The sequence below is a fragment of the Ranitomeya variabilis genome, chromosome 4 (assembly GCF_051348905.1).
Source record: "Ranitomeya variabilis isolate aRanVar5 chromosome 4, aRanVar5.hap1, whole genome shotgun sequence".
Lineage (NCBI taxonomy): Eukaryota > Metazoa > Chordata > Amphibia > Anura > Dendrobatidae > Ranitomeya > Ranitomeya variabilis.
The window spans coordinates 53,787,612-53,801,226 of NC_135235.1; the positions used below are offsets into that span (position 1 = coordinate 53,787,612).

The 13,615-nt window shown below is 40.6% G+C and overlaps 1 protein-coding gene across 1 annotated transcript in view; it reads left to right on the forward strand.

Moving 5' to 3' along the window:
* The first annotated feature begins 3,243 nt into the window (after window positions 1–3,243).
* Window positions 3,244–13,615, forward strand: part of ADGRA1 (adhesion G protein-coupled receptor A1) — an 847,935-nt gene continuing 837,563 nt past the window's right edge. Inside the window, exon 1 of the mRNA XM_077258539.1 lies at window positions 3,244–3,702. Within this exon, the coding sequence (XP_077114654.1) occupies window positions 3,482–3,702 (221 nt within the window). The 5' untranslated portion in view covers window positions 3,244–3,481. The remainder of the gene's footprint in view (window positions 3,703–13,615) is intronic.

Here is a 13,615-nt window from a genome sequence, read left to right on the forward strand (position 1 = left end):
AGGTCAATGGATATTTTCTCTCTCTCTCTCTCTCTCTCTCCTCCGTCCCTGCAAAGTTTGTGTTTCACTGTGCAAATCGCTATATCCCAAACGTTAAGATGGCGGTTTTACCCCCTGTGACACCGCACAAAGCAAGCCGGAACCTATGTCATCACACTGCCCACACTCCTTCATTGGCTGAAAAAATGGCGGGGAAAGCGTCATATGAAATGCGACTTTGGCGTGAAGATCGCCGACCGCATGGCCGATCCCACAGTGGGATCGGGTCGGGTTTCATGAAACCCGACTTTGCTGAAAGTCGGCGACTTTTGAAAATGTCCGATCCGTTTCGCTCAACCCTAATCGCGACGTATGATCATATGTCGTGTCCGTCGTGCACTGGATGCGTCGTGCTTTGGCGGACCGTCAACATGAAAAAAACGTTCAAGGGAACGTTTTTTCATACGTCGGGTCCGCCATTTCTTTCCTTTACAATGGGCAGCGGATGCGTTGAAAAACTGCATCCGCTACCCACCTTGTGCCAAATTTTCACAACGTGCGTCGGTACGTCACGCCGACACTTAGCGACGGACCCATACTGACGCACATGTGAAAGAAGCCTTAAGCGTTTTTTTAACCTATATATTATTTCAGTCACGTCGTAGGGTGCCATCATTTGCTGTTTTTGTCCTGGAGGAATTCTTGAAGGCAAGGGCGGCGTCACCACCCAGTGCACTAGGGCAAGTTCCGGGGTCCCTGGACAAACAGTGGGGCCCACTCATCATCGGGGACACCGGCACTTGACGTGTGGGACTCGTGAGTCGGGAGAACCTGGTACCAGTGCTGGCACTGGGTCCCCCTGCATTGTACTTTCAACTGTTTCGGCATCCTGGATGCCGATATAGTTGAAAAGAATGATGGGAGAGGGAGCTGTCAGACTACTTCCTCTCCCATCATTCGCCCTCTGGGCTTGAGATCTGTGACATCTTAGCGCACAGGGCGCAATGACGTTACTACAGTATGCCCTTTGTGCCAAGCAGTGCAGATGGTCAGAAGACGCTGAGGAGACAGGAGCAGCAGGTGAACGAGGAGAGGTGAGTATTTGATTATTTATGTATGGAGCATTTTATGGGGCACATTATACTATATGGAGCAATATATGGGGCCCATTATACTGTATTGAGCACTATGTGAGGCCAATATACTGTATAGATCACTATGTTGGACCCATTATAATGAATGGAGCATTATATAGGTTTCATTACTGTATACTGTATGGCACACTATATGGGGCCCATTATACTGTATGGAGCAATATATGGGGCCCATTATACTGCATGGAGCAATATATAGGGCCCATTATACTGTAAGGAGCACTATGTGGTGCCCATAATACTGGATGGGGGACTATATGGGGCCCATAATACTATATAGAGGACTATGCAGTGTCCTTTATACTGAATGGAGCAATATATGGCGCCCATGATACAGTATGGAGCACTATGTGGTACTCATAATACTGTATGAAGGACTATGTGATGCCCATAATACTGTATGGGGGTCTATATGGTTCCCATAATACTGTATCTGGTTACCATTAGCTCCCAGTTATTAAGCCGTTGGTGAGGCTGCTAGCAATTCATTCGGCTTAATTCCTGTTTCCTTTACCAATTATAAGCGTCACTTGTCCTGGTTCAAGTCATTTTCAATCTCTACCCTGCTTAGTTGATTCCTGTTGCTTGACCTTGACCCGCATTTTGACAGATCTTTTTCTGACATTTTTGTTCTTGTTCTGGACCTCCTGTTATTTACTTCCTGATTATCCTCTGCCAACCTGATGCACCGGCCAGCAGCTATTCTGTGGAATCAACCTGGGGGCACCCGTGTAAGTTCAGATGCTTTTACAGGGATTTAAGGATGAAGGCGAGGGCAAACCATAGGATTTGGTAGAAAGAGTGATTAGCAATAAACCTGTCAGTGGCAACTGCCAAGCTACTAGGCACAATGCCTCTATGAGAAATGTAAAGTAGTCAATTTAATTTCTTTCATTTCTGATTATTACATAGTCAGAGAGTCTCTCTTCTTCTCCCGAAGTTCCGTTATTTTCCATTTCTGTATTCTTGTTATGAACACTTTCTCTTGTGCAAAGTCTGATAATATGGTAAATTTTATAGAAACCTCAAAATATCCATACCAGTACACAGACAATACATCATTCACTGGGCTCAAAGTCATGGCCCATGGAAGCGACCTGTCCACATTGACCGTGATTTTGTGGTCGGGATAATTCTAACTCTACATCAATTAGATGCCACGTACCTCTGAAAACAACCATTTGGAAATGTTTTCCCAATAGATCCAAACGGTAGTGATCAGAGCATACAGGCCCCACATTAGCCCTACATAACACCCACCCATTGGGGATGACTAGTGGCAGATATCGCATACTGCTCCAATTGGTATGACTTTTTTTTTACATAATTTTCTTGTTGTCTCTCCCAACCGCTCCCTGATCAACTGCTTTTTTACTAAACTCAGTCTCAACCCATGTTTTCTTGGTCCACAATTCTTGCCCTCTTTGTTGGTGCTGTAACATGGTAGCATCATCTCATCTTCGTTTCAGCTGGTACGAAATATGACTAGTCTTTTAATATCAATTTGGGGATTCTGTGTGAAACTGTTCACGAGGTTGTGGGAATTTAGAGTGAAGAACACAAATCCCTTAGATTCTGATACCTGGTTTAACCCCATGCGAATTCCAATCCATAAATAAAAATTATATACTATATATGTAAAAATATTACCACACATCCCTCCAAAATTCTTCTGGACCTCATGCAACTATGTACTGTAATTACAAAATAAAATTCACGGCAGGGGAGAGGACAACAAAAGATGTCTTAAAAGGCCCCGTCCTGAACAAATGTAAGACACTGTTAACTGATAACAAAGTTGTAAAACTATGCAAAAGTTTGCGAAACCCAAGATTGTGAATGTGCTCAATATAACCAATGTAAGAGGTTACTGTTTTGGAGCTTTTCTTGGAGATTTGCTGTTTTCTTGCAGTAAAGGATGGTGAGGATCTGATATATGATGTGATACAATCCCATTGTGCTCCGGTCAATGTCTGTGTAGTAGCTGTGAAAGCACCAGGGGACCAATGATATAGAAGTGAGTGGGCTGGACGCAGGGATGGAGCAGGGGAGGAGGTGGGCGAGGGATGGAAGGGGCTGCTGACAGCCATAGCCTAACACACTTTTTCCTGTACAACTTTTCTCCAGCTTTATTGTAAGTTCTGATAAACTTTGGCTCGTAGGCGACTTGTCTCCCTGACAGCTGATTGGAGTGAGATGACAGCATATTATTCCGTGATGTCCCTCATATATTCACAGACAGCTTCGCGCGCAGCAGCTATAACTTCTGACAACGTTTTTAATGGGAAATAATAATATTTAAAAAAAAAAAATCATCTGGAAAGTTTGACGTCTGAAGATGTCCTAACATGGATCGTACACATCTGCTTGTGGTCCTCATCTGCTCCCTGACTGTAGGCAGCTCGCTGGCCAGCAGGATCTGTCCGGACCTCATCACTGGCAGCTGCCTGTGCACCGTGGAGCGCTCCAAGGGACTGGGGCGACACAAGCTCACCAAAGTGGTGTGCAATGGAGGCGAGCTGGCGGAAACCATACAGCCCGCATTACTGCCCAACAAAACAGTGGCCCTGTGAGTACCCATAGGATCGCACACAAAATGTAGACGAATTCTGAATGCAGGAGTTTTCTCAGGTTGTGCAAATAAAATTGTTTAGAGGATATTGAAGGCGTAGTGATGGAGAATCGATTTCATAAATGTACAATTTGCAGCAAATTCTTCAAATCAGAAGTAATTTTAAAAATTAAACATATTGTCTATAACATATAAGTTGTGAAACTATAAGTTCCAGCATCTATCTATCTATCTATCTATCTATCTATCTATCTATCTATCTATCTATCTATCTATCATCTATCTATCTATCTATCTATCTATCTATCTATCTATCTATCATCTATCTATTATCTATCTATCTAATATATATCATCTATCTATCTACATATTATCTATCTATTATCTATCTATCGATTATCTATCTATCTACAGTATCTATCTATCTATCATCTATATATCTATCTATCTATCAATCTATCTATCTATCTATCTATCTATCTATCTATCTATCTATCTATCTATCATCTATCTATCTATCTATCTATCTATCTATCTATCTATCTATCGATTTATCAATCTATTATCTATCTATCATCTATCTATTATCTATCTATCTAATATATATCATCTATCTATCTACATGTTATCTATTATCTATCTATCAATTTCTCAATCTATTATCTATCTATCTCATTATCTATCCATCTATCTATCTATCTATCTATATATCAATTTATCAATCTATTATCTATCTATCTATCTATCATCTATCTATCATCTATCTATCTAACATATATCATCTATCTATCTACATATTATATATTATCTATCGATTTCTCAATCTATTATCTATCTATCTATCTATCTATCTATCTATCTATCTATCTCATTATCTATCTATCTCATTATCTATCATCTATCTATCTATCTATCTATCTATCTATCTATATATTATCAATCTATTTGTTATCTATTATCTATCTAATATCTATCTTCTATCAAACAAATCAAGTGTAGTCTGATTCTGAAGCCATATTTTCTTCCATTAGTTTCCAGTGTCTTACTGGCATTTATTTATTAGGTTAGTATGAAGTGGAAGAGAGATGAAAGTCTGACCACTGGTTTGAAGTGCACAGTTTGTTTTCTAGATAAGAGCAAATTGATTAAAATACTAATTCATCAGTTTTGCATACCGTAATCTTTTCCAAAATATTTGATGTCTGGCAAATTGCAAGTACTCCAAATACCCTGAAAAGATGTATATAATTCTCTGAGTTCTCCTGGATCTTTATCTACCCCCTTTCAAGCTTTTAATGCTAACACAGTCAAGTGAAGGCATTGCTTTGGTTAATGAATGGTAATAGGTCTTCACTGCTGACCTATAACACATTATCTGTAATGTTTTCCAGTGTTTTATGGCTTTCTCTCCCAATGTCGATTGTTGAGCTGTGAGCTGTGGCGTCCTCTCCATAGTCAGATTCACCATAAAATGGCTGCTGCATTCCCTGTCTCTGCTTTTATACAGGCTACAATAGTCCTTAATAATTGGCTGCGCTATATGAAGTAATATAATAGCTGCAAGGCATTAAAGGGAAACCTGCATGATCGTGTCTGATGTCACATGAGCCTTTTCTGGTTGATGTATTTTTCTATATTGGTGATGGCCATGTTTAAAGATTTGTGTGAAGCAAAATGCAAATTGTTTGAATTTTCCATGTTCAGCGAATTCCTAAAAGCTGAACATGAATTTAATTAGCGTCAAATCATTCATTGCTTATCTCTAGGAGACAGAAAATGTTAGAAGATTTTAAATCAACTTGCAAAATTGTTATTTTTTTTCTTAGATCCACTGGAGGCCACACAAAGAAAAATTAGAAAAGCTGAATTTTTTTGTACAAGTTTATTTAATGCAGCAATATTAACTAACAATACATTATGCCTTGAAAGGTGTTCACTGTGTCAGTATAAAATAATTAAGGTCTGTTGACATGGAATAAAATGATTTTCACATGTTAGTGGTTACCATTAGTTACTAAAGTTGCATTAAGTTTCAGGTTACAATGCTCATTTCTTCATTCATTACCAGTCCCTCTATTATGCAGTTTGCTGTCTGATCCACATTTTAAAATTTTCTCTTGTGGGATTGTCTCTCCCAGTAATATAGGCTGGATATGAGATCTGTTTGTATCCAGGGTGCTGTCATCTTCACTTGTTTTTATATGTCAGCACATCGCTAATACTACACTTACAGTTGTGTTCAAAAATTTACAAACCCCGGCAAAATTTTAGCTTTCTTTTTTCAGAGAATATGAATGATAACACCATTTTTCTCCACTTATGGTTAGTTGTTGGGTGAAGCCATTTATTGTCAAACTACTGTGTTTTCTCTGTTTGAATCATAATGACAACCAAAAACATCCAAATGATCCTTATCAAAAGTTCACATACCCTGGTGATTTTGGCCTGATAACATGCACAGAAGCTGACACAAATGGGTTTGAATGGCTACTAAAGGTAACATCCTCACCTGTGACCTGTTTGCTTGTAATCAGTGTGTGCGCATAAAAGCTGAGTGAGTTTCTGGGATCAAGACAGACTCTTGCATCTTTCATCCAACCACTGACATTTCTGGATTGCGAGTTCTGGGGAAAGCAGAAGAATTGTCAACGGATCTATTGAAAAAGGTAGTTGAATTGTATAAAACAGGAAAGGGATAGAAAAAAATATCCAAGGAATTGATAATGCCAGTCAGCAGCGTTCAAACTGTGATTAACAAATGGAAAATCAGGGGCTCTGTAAAAACCAAACCACAGTCACATAGACCAACAAAAATGTCATCCACAACTGCCAGGAAAATTGTTTTTTGATGCAAAGAAAAAATACAGTAACAATAACATCAGCTGCAAAAAACAGGACTCTCTGACAACGAGCGGTGTGTTCTTCACTTGAAGAAAAATGGGCTGCATGGACGAGTTGCCAGAAGAAAGCATTACTGCACAAATGTCACAAAGTATCTTACCTACAATACACAAAACAGTGCAGAGACAAGCCTCAAAACTTGTGGAACAAGGTAATTTGGAGTGATGAGACCAAAATTGAACTTTTAGGCCACAACCATAAACATTACAATTGGAGAGAGGTCAACAAGGCCTATGATGAAAGGAACACCATTCCTACTGTAAAGCATGGAGGTGGATCGCTGATGTTTTGGGGATGTGTAAGCTACAACGGCACAGGAAACTTGGTCAAAGTTGAAGGAAAGATGAATGCAGCACGTTATCAGCAAATACTTGAGGCAAATTTGCAGTCATCAACTTGGAAGCTGCCATGGGACGTACTTGGACGTTCCAACATGACAATGATCCAAAACACAAGGCAAAGTTGACCTGTCATTGGCTACAGCAAAACAAAGTGAAGGTCCTGGAGTGGCCATCTCAGTCTCCTGACCTCAATATCATTGAGCCAATCTGGGGAGATCTTAAGCGCGCAGTTCATGCTAGACAGCCCAGGAATTTACAAGAACTGGAGGCTTTTTCTAAGAAGATTGGGCAGCTTTAACATCTGAGAAAATAAAGAATCTCATCCACAACTACCACAAAAGACTTCAAGCTGTCACTAATATTACGGGGGCAATACATGGTATTAAGAAATGGGGTATGTGACCTTTGATGAGGGTCACTTGGATGTTTTCAGTTGTCATTATGATTTAAAAAGAGAAAACACAGTAGTTTGACAATAAATGGCTTCACCCAACCCCTAACCATGAGTGGAGAAAAAGTTTTGGTGTTATTGTTCATATTCTCTGAAAAAGGCCAAAAAGACAAAAATTCTGTTCTGTTCTGTTATCTGTAATATCTTCTCTATTAATCAAAATGGAACTTGCAGAAATCCATATGCATGCCACCAAAACATCACCATTCAGATGAATGGAACAGTTTTTCAGCCATCAAAAATCTCTGCAATGAAATTTGCCGCATTTGAATATATTCTAATTATCCAGAGCTAGATTCACAATTTTTCAGCCCAAATAATCTTAAAGAAAACATACATTATACAATATCTATATATATAATTGTCTAAGGGTTTTTCTGTCTGTCTGTCTGTCTGTCTGTCTGTCCTGGAAATCCCGCGTCTCTGATTGGTCGAGGCCGCCAGGCCTCGACCAATCAGCGACGGGCACAGCATGGCGACGATGATGTCATAAAGGTTGCCTCGACCAATCTGCGATGGGCACAGTCTGCCGCGAATTTGCCTCGACCAATCAGCGACGGGCACAGTATCGACGTAGATGTCATAATGGTTGCCATGGTGACGATGATGTCATAAAGGTTGCCTCGACCAATCAGCGACGGGCACAGTCTGCCACGAATTCTGGAATCATCATTGTCCATATACTACGGGGACATGCATATTCTAGAATACCCGATGCGTTAGAATCGGGCCACAATCTAGTTATGATATAATGATATAATTTTTGATGAAACTGCAGTTCTTACTTTTAAAATCCATGTCAGAATTCTTGTACAATCCTTTCTGAAATGTAAAATTTTACTTTTACCTACTAAGCCTGAATTGCCTGAATACCTCCTCAGTATGCCTCTTCCCTGCTGCTGCTGATGGAAACTCACACTGCTCGGTATAAGCTGCAGTTGTCAGTTGGGCTCGGTGGATGGAGAATGAATACTTGGCCTTATGAAATAGTCATTTTATTATCCAAACATTACACACCCATTCAAGTCTAAAACATCTGTTTATATTAATGGTGACAGATCCACTTTCATCTCATAGCATCCCTGCTGTCATGATTCATTCCAGAGTTTAGTCCTATCTGCTCTTTCTCCAGGAGGATCATGTCAAGGGTTAACTTTGCCCTGTCTCATTCTGGGCTCAGGTGTGCTATTTAGCTCCCATGAATCTTGCTGGCGGTGTCAGCTATAATTCTGCCTTCGGTTTGTGAACCTGGCTCTGGAAGCCCTTGATTTGTCCTGCTGTGAACCCTGACTTGTCCTCTGTCTGTTAACTCCCTCTCTCTGCCCTTTCCCAGTGTTTGTCTGTTCTGCTTGATTCTCTGATTCTGACCTCCTGGCTTGGCTATTGACTCTGTTTTGATTTGTCCCTATTGTACCGTATTTTGCCCATCCTGGTTTACTGATCTCTTGCTACATTCTGACTATCCATTCTGCCTAAATCCTTTTTGTACTGTCGTGCTATCTTGTGCTCTGACTCGGCTTTTCTGACCACTCTCTCGCCACTAGGGGGCATCTGTTCTGCTGCTCAGTGTGTGCAGTCTCGCTTCCCCAGCAAGCTCCCCCTTGTGGAGGTTGCGCTGTACTGCACTGCAGCTGCATGACACCTGCCAATTAAAAGTCTGCACAGATATTTGGTTTGAGTTCTGGGAAACATCATCATTAGGAAAACCTAATTGTTTCTTGAGTTTACAGGAGCTTGTTAAATTGTTAGTGGTGTGTTTCAAAAATGATTTTTTTGACTATTATCAACAACATCCAGTAAAATAGTGAGTACTGTTCTGGACTATTGTACAAGCTGTAACTCCAGATACTATGTTACTATGTAACAAAATGGATTTACTATAGTACTCAACTCTGTATGTAGATTTGTTGTATTAGAATATGGATATAGGTTTTACATACATTTTTATCATGGTCAATAAATGGGTTTTCTACTATTTGGAAAACCCCTTTTTAAATGCTGTAGTCTTCCTTGTAACATAAAAAGCCTTATACTCATTTACTGCACAGGCAACATTCCAACGATTTTGAAACTGGGTCTCCTGGTGCTCGGTTGACATTGTTATGCCATTATACAGCCAAATCAGATCTCATGCTTTTCACTGAGGAGGAGCAAACACTCTGAAACACATGGCTGTAAATTGAGATTCTGGTTTGGCTTTTATTCTAAGGCTATGTGCACACGTTGCGGATTTGCCTCTGGAATTTTTTGTGCGGATTCTGCATCTCTTGGCAGAAAACGCAGGTGCGGACTTGATGTGTTTTTTATGTGGATTTTGTGCAGATTTCATGCGTTTTTAGCCCTGCGGATTTATATAATGGAATGGGTACAAAAACTTTGCAGATCCGCACAAATAAATGACATGCTCCTTTTAATCCGCAGTGTTTTCCGTGCGGAATTTTCCGCACCATTAGCACAGCATTTTTTTTCCCATTGATTTACTTTGTACTGTAAATCACTTGCGGATCTGCAGCGTTTCTGCGCGGAAAAAAAAAATGCGGATCCGCAGTAAATCCGCAACATGTGCACATAGCCTGAGTCTTATGCCAATGCTTGTTGAAAGGTAGATATTGACTTTTAGGATTGCTACTTCCAAAAGGTGACGCTAAAGGATCAGTCCCTTTCCTCCCTGAAGAGGCAATTTGCATATTTAATTTTCCATTGCATGTCCTATTAGTCTCCTTACACTGGTATGTCAGGCATGCCACACTGCAGAGAGAGACCCCTTAGACCCCATTGTTATGCCATGTGAGTGCCGCTACTCATGGGTAGCAGCACTCACACTCTTCTTGGGCGAAACATGATTTGTCTGCAGTATGTTCTTGAGTAATATGGTCTTGCTTGGTGTAACAATGTAATGCGAGTAGATGGAGACCTCACTGGGACAGTGTGGGAGATGATAGATGATTATAACTAGTGTTGAGCGAATACATTAGACACTGTATCACGAATAGTACAGCATTCGCCTCAGTATATTCGAGTGACCCGCCCAGCATGTTTGGCGCTTTATTTTCAGTCAATGAACATGCTTGGCTGGCTTGCCAATCACAGTAATGCTGGCGCCATCTTTGGTGTGGCATTACTGTCATTGGCTGGCCTTCCAGCATCATAGGGACTATTTAAAGGCTGCTGGCGCCATCGTGCTCGCATTGCAGCCGGAAACAGCGTAGGGAGAGCGTAGTTTCATTGTATGGAGAGTGAAAGGAGCATAGGGAGAGTGACAGAAAGTTATAGTTAGCATTATTTCTTCCAAAAAACTCTTTTAAGAGCTGAAGATTGTCAAGAGATTACTTGTTTGTTAAGTGGGGATTTAGTAGGGAGAGATTTGAAAGGAGGGAGGGTGGGTGAAAGGAAGGCAATTGGGTGTTCTCATCATTGCAAGCACATGCTGCAGATCTCTGTTACTTTCAACTGTGCTGTATAGTAGTTAGTATTATGAACAGACTGTGGGATTAGGGTGAAATAGGGAGGGTTTTATCCACTACCAAAATATAAAAATCAGCTATTTGTAGAGGGAACTAATATTTGGTAGTACCAGCATGTACAAAACTATTTTTTGGGGAGATACATAATATTCCTGTGTAGCAGCCTATACTGTATAAACATATTTTTTTTAACCGCAAAATAATATTCCTCAGTTGCAGCACATAGTAACATCAATTTTAAAGTCTATTTGCTAAATAATATTCCTCGTCTATTGCTTGAAATACTTAATATTTGTCTAGCAGTTGTACAACTGGCGCAATCCAGGTAGGGATAATCGTACCTGACAATTTAGCACTGGCAATAATCTTCATTATTCCACATTTTGAGTGTGTCAGAAAGATGATTGAAAAAAATATGATTTTCTATTTGTTTAAAAAATAGTGTATCTTTATCTAGCAATTGTGCAACTGGCGTAATCCGGGTAGAGATAATCTTACGTGACAATTTAGCAGGGGCAATAATCTTCATTACTCCGCAATTGGAGTGTCTTAGCAAGACGATTGAAAAAAAATCATAATTTTCTATTGGTTTAAAATATAGCGTAACATTATCCAGCAGTTGTGCGACTGGCACATTCCGGGTAGAGATAATCGTATATGACAATTTAGGGGCAATAATCTCCATTACTCCGCTGTTGGAGTGTGTTACCAAGGGAATCGATAGGGAGCACATGCGTCACCATTGCACAATGTGCCAAGTTTCACAAAGTACAAAACATTAGCCACGTGGGGTATACATACATGACCACTAAGTACTTGTTGCAGGAGGATGAGGAGGAGGTGATTTCATGATCAAAATGGGTCTGGATGGTAAGGGATGGATGTTAAGACAATTTCCCAAACAAAACATTTGGGCTGCTTTTACATTATGTTGCTGTCATCTGTAGGGCTTACAAAGTCACTGGAAATCCAGCCCTCGTTCCATTTTAGAAAAGTCAGCCTGTTTGCAATTTCTGTTGACAGGCGTGTGCGCCTATCCATTATGATTACACCAGTTTAACTAAAAACCCGCTCAGACCACACACTTGCAGCAGGGCATGGCAGCACCTCCAATGGTGATGGGGTATTGGCCAGTTTCTGTACATTTCAAGCACGTCTAAGAGACTGGGCTAATACTCTCCTCAGACCTATTTAGGCTGCAGCCTTCCACATATTGGAACATGGTAATTACCATGCTAAGGCCTTTATCTGAGCTCTGTAGCACTGCTTGTCACCTGAGTAAGGCTACTTTCACACATCAGGTGTTTTGCATCAGGCACAATCCGGCGACTGTTGGAAAAACCGGATCCGGTGCAGATTGTGAAAAAGTGATCCTTTTTTTGACGGATCCGGCTAGCATATCTTTATTATTGGATAAAAAAAAATTTGGAGCATGCTCAGTTTAAAAAAACGGAATCCGTCATTTTCCGGATCCAGCACCTTCCAGCTCCCATAGGCTTCCATTCTAGGAAACAGCCGGATTTGGTGCTTCCGGCTCTTTTTGCCGGAGACAAAAAACATTGCTATGGACGTTTTTTCCAGAAACCGGAAACAGCAGATTTTCTGGATCCAGCAAAAAACGGACGAAACGCAATGTCATCTGGTGCAATCCGGCACTAATACAAGTCTATGGGAAAAAAACAGATCTGGCGGCAACATTCGCCGGATCCGTTTTTTTTAAATTTAGCCGGATTGAGCCTGACAGCAAAAACCTGATGTGTGAAAGTAGCCTAATACACTCCAAAAAACTCAACACTCCCTTTGACATATCCTGTAATTACTAAATTGTTGCTCAATACCATGTAATAAATACATTCTGCCTGGTTGAGAAGTTTCCAGAAGAACTGCGTAGGCTTGTGCAGGTTGATCAATGGCACTCCTGTCTCTTTCCCTTGAGGAGGCTGCTTCCAAGTAAAATGAGGCTTGTGCATGTTCCTGACATGGGTTTCGGGCCTGACAGACTGATCACAACACAGGCCCTCATTGCATACACTGTATTCAGAATTTAATTTTAATGCTTTTGGTGTCTGGTAGAATCCAATTTCCTGATTTGATCATCCAGCACCCCCAACTCTTGTATTATATTCACCTTACAGCTGCTTCACCTGCTATGACAGTCGTTCCATTGGGATTTGGTGGCAAAAATGAACTGTGGTATAATACAAAACGCAGGTTTCATACACCTGGTGGCCTTCTGAAAATTAAAAGCGAGGGTTGCATAATGACATGGCGGTGAACATGGTGTTGGTGGCGTACAAAGCCCAAAATTCAAATGGGCATGTTTGAAATGGCATTGTAAAGAATATGTATTCTGCTATCTTGCTAACTATTTGGCATGAGGGAGGGACCTCCCAAATGTAGGAGTGTGAGCTCTCCCAAATGTATGATATAGGGCCACCTGAGGGGCCTTACCAAACTCAGGTTTCATGGCACCTGCTGGCACTCTGCAAATTGTAAGCGAGGGTCTCATAATGACAAGGTGGTGGACATGGTGGTGGTGGGTAAAGCCCAAAATTCAAATGGGTATGCTTGAAATGGCATTGTAAAGGGATGGGGAATATGTATTCCACTATTTTGCTAACCATTTGGCATGAGGGAGGGACCTCCCAAATGTAGGAGTCAGAGCCCTCACAAATGTTAATGGAAAAACTTTTTTTATTTAGCGTTCTATACATGTAATTATGAAGCAAAAAATGTTTCTTTGCATTTTTCTC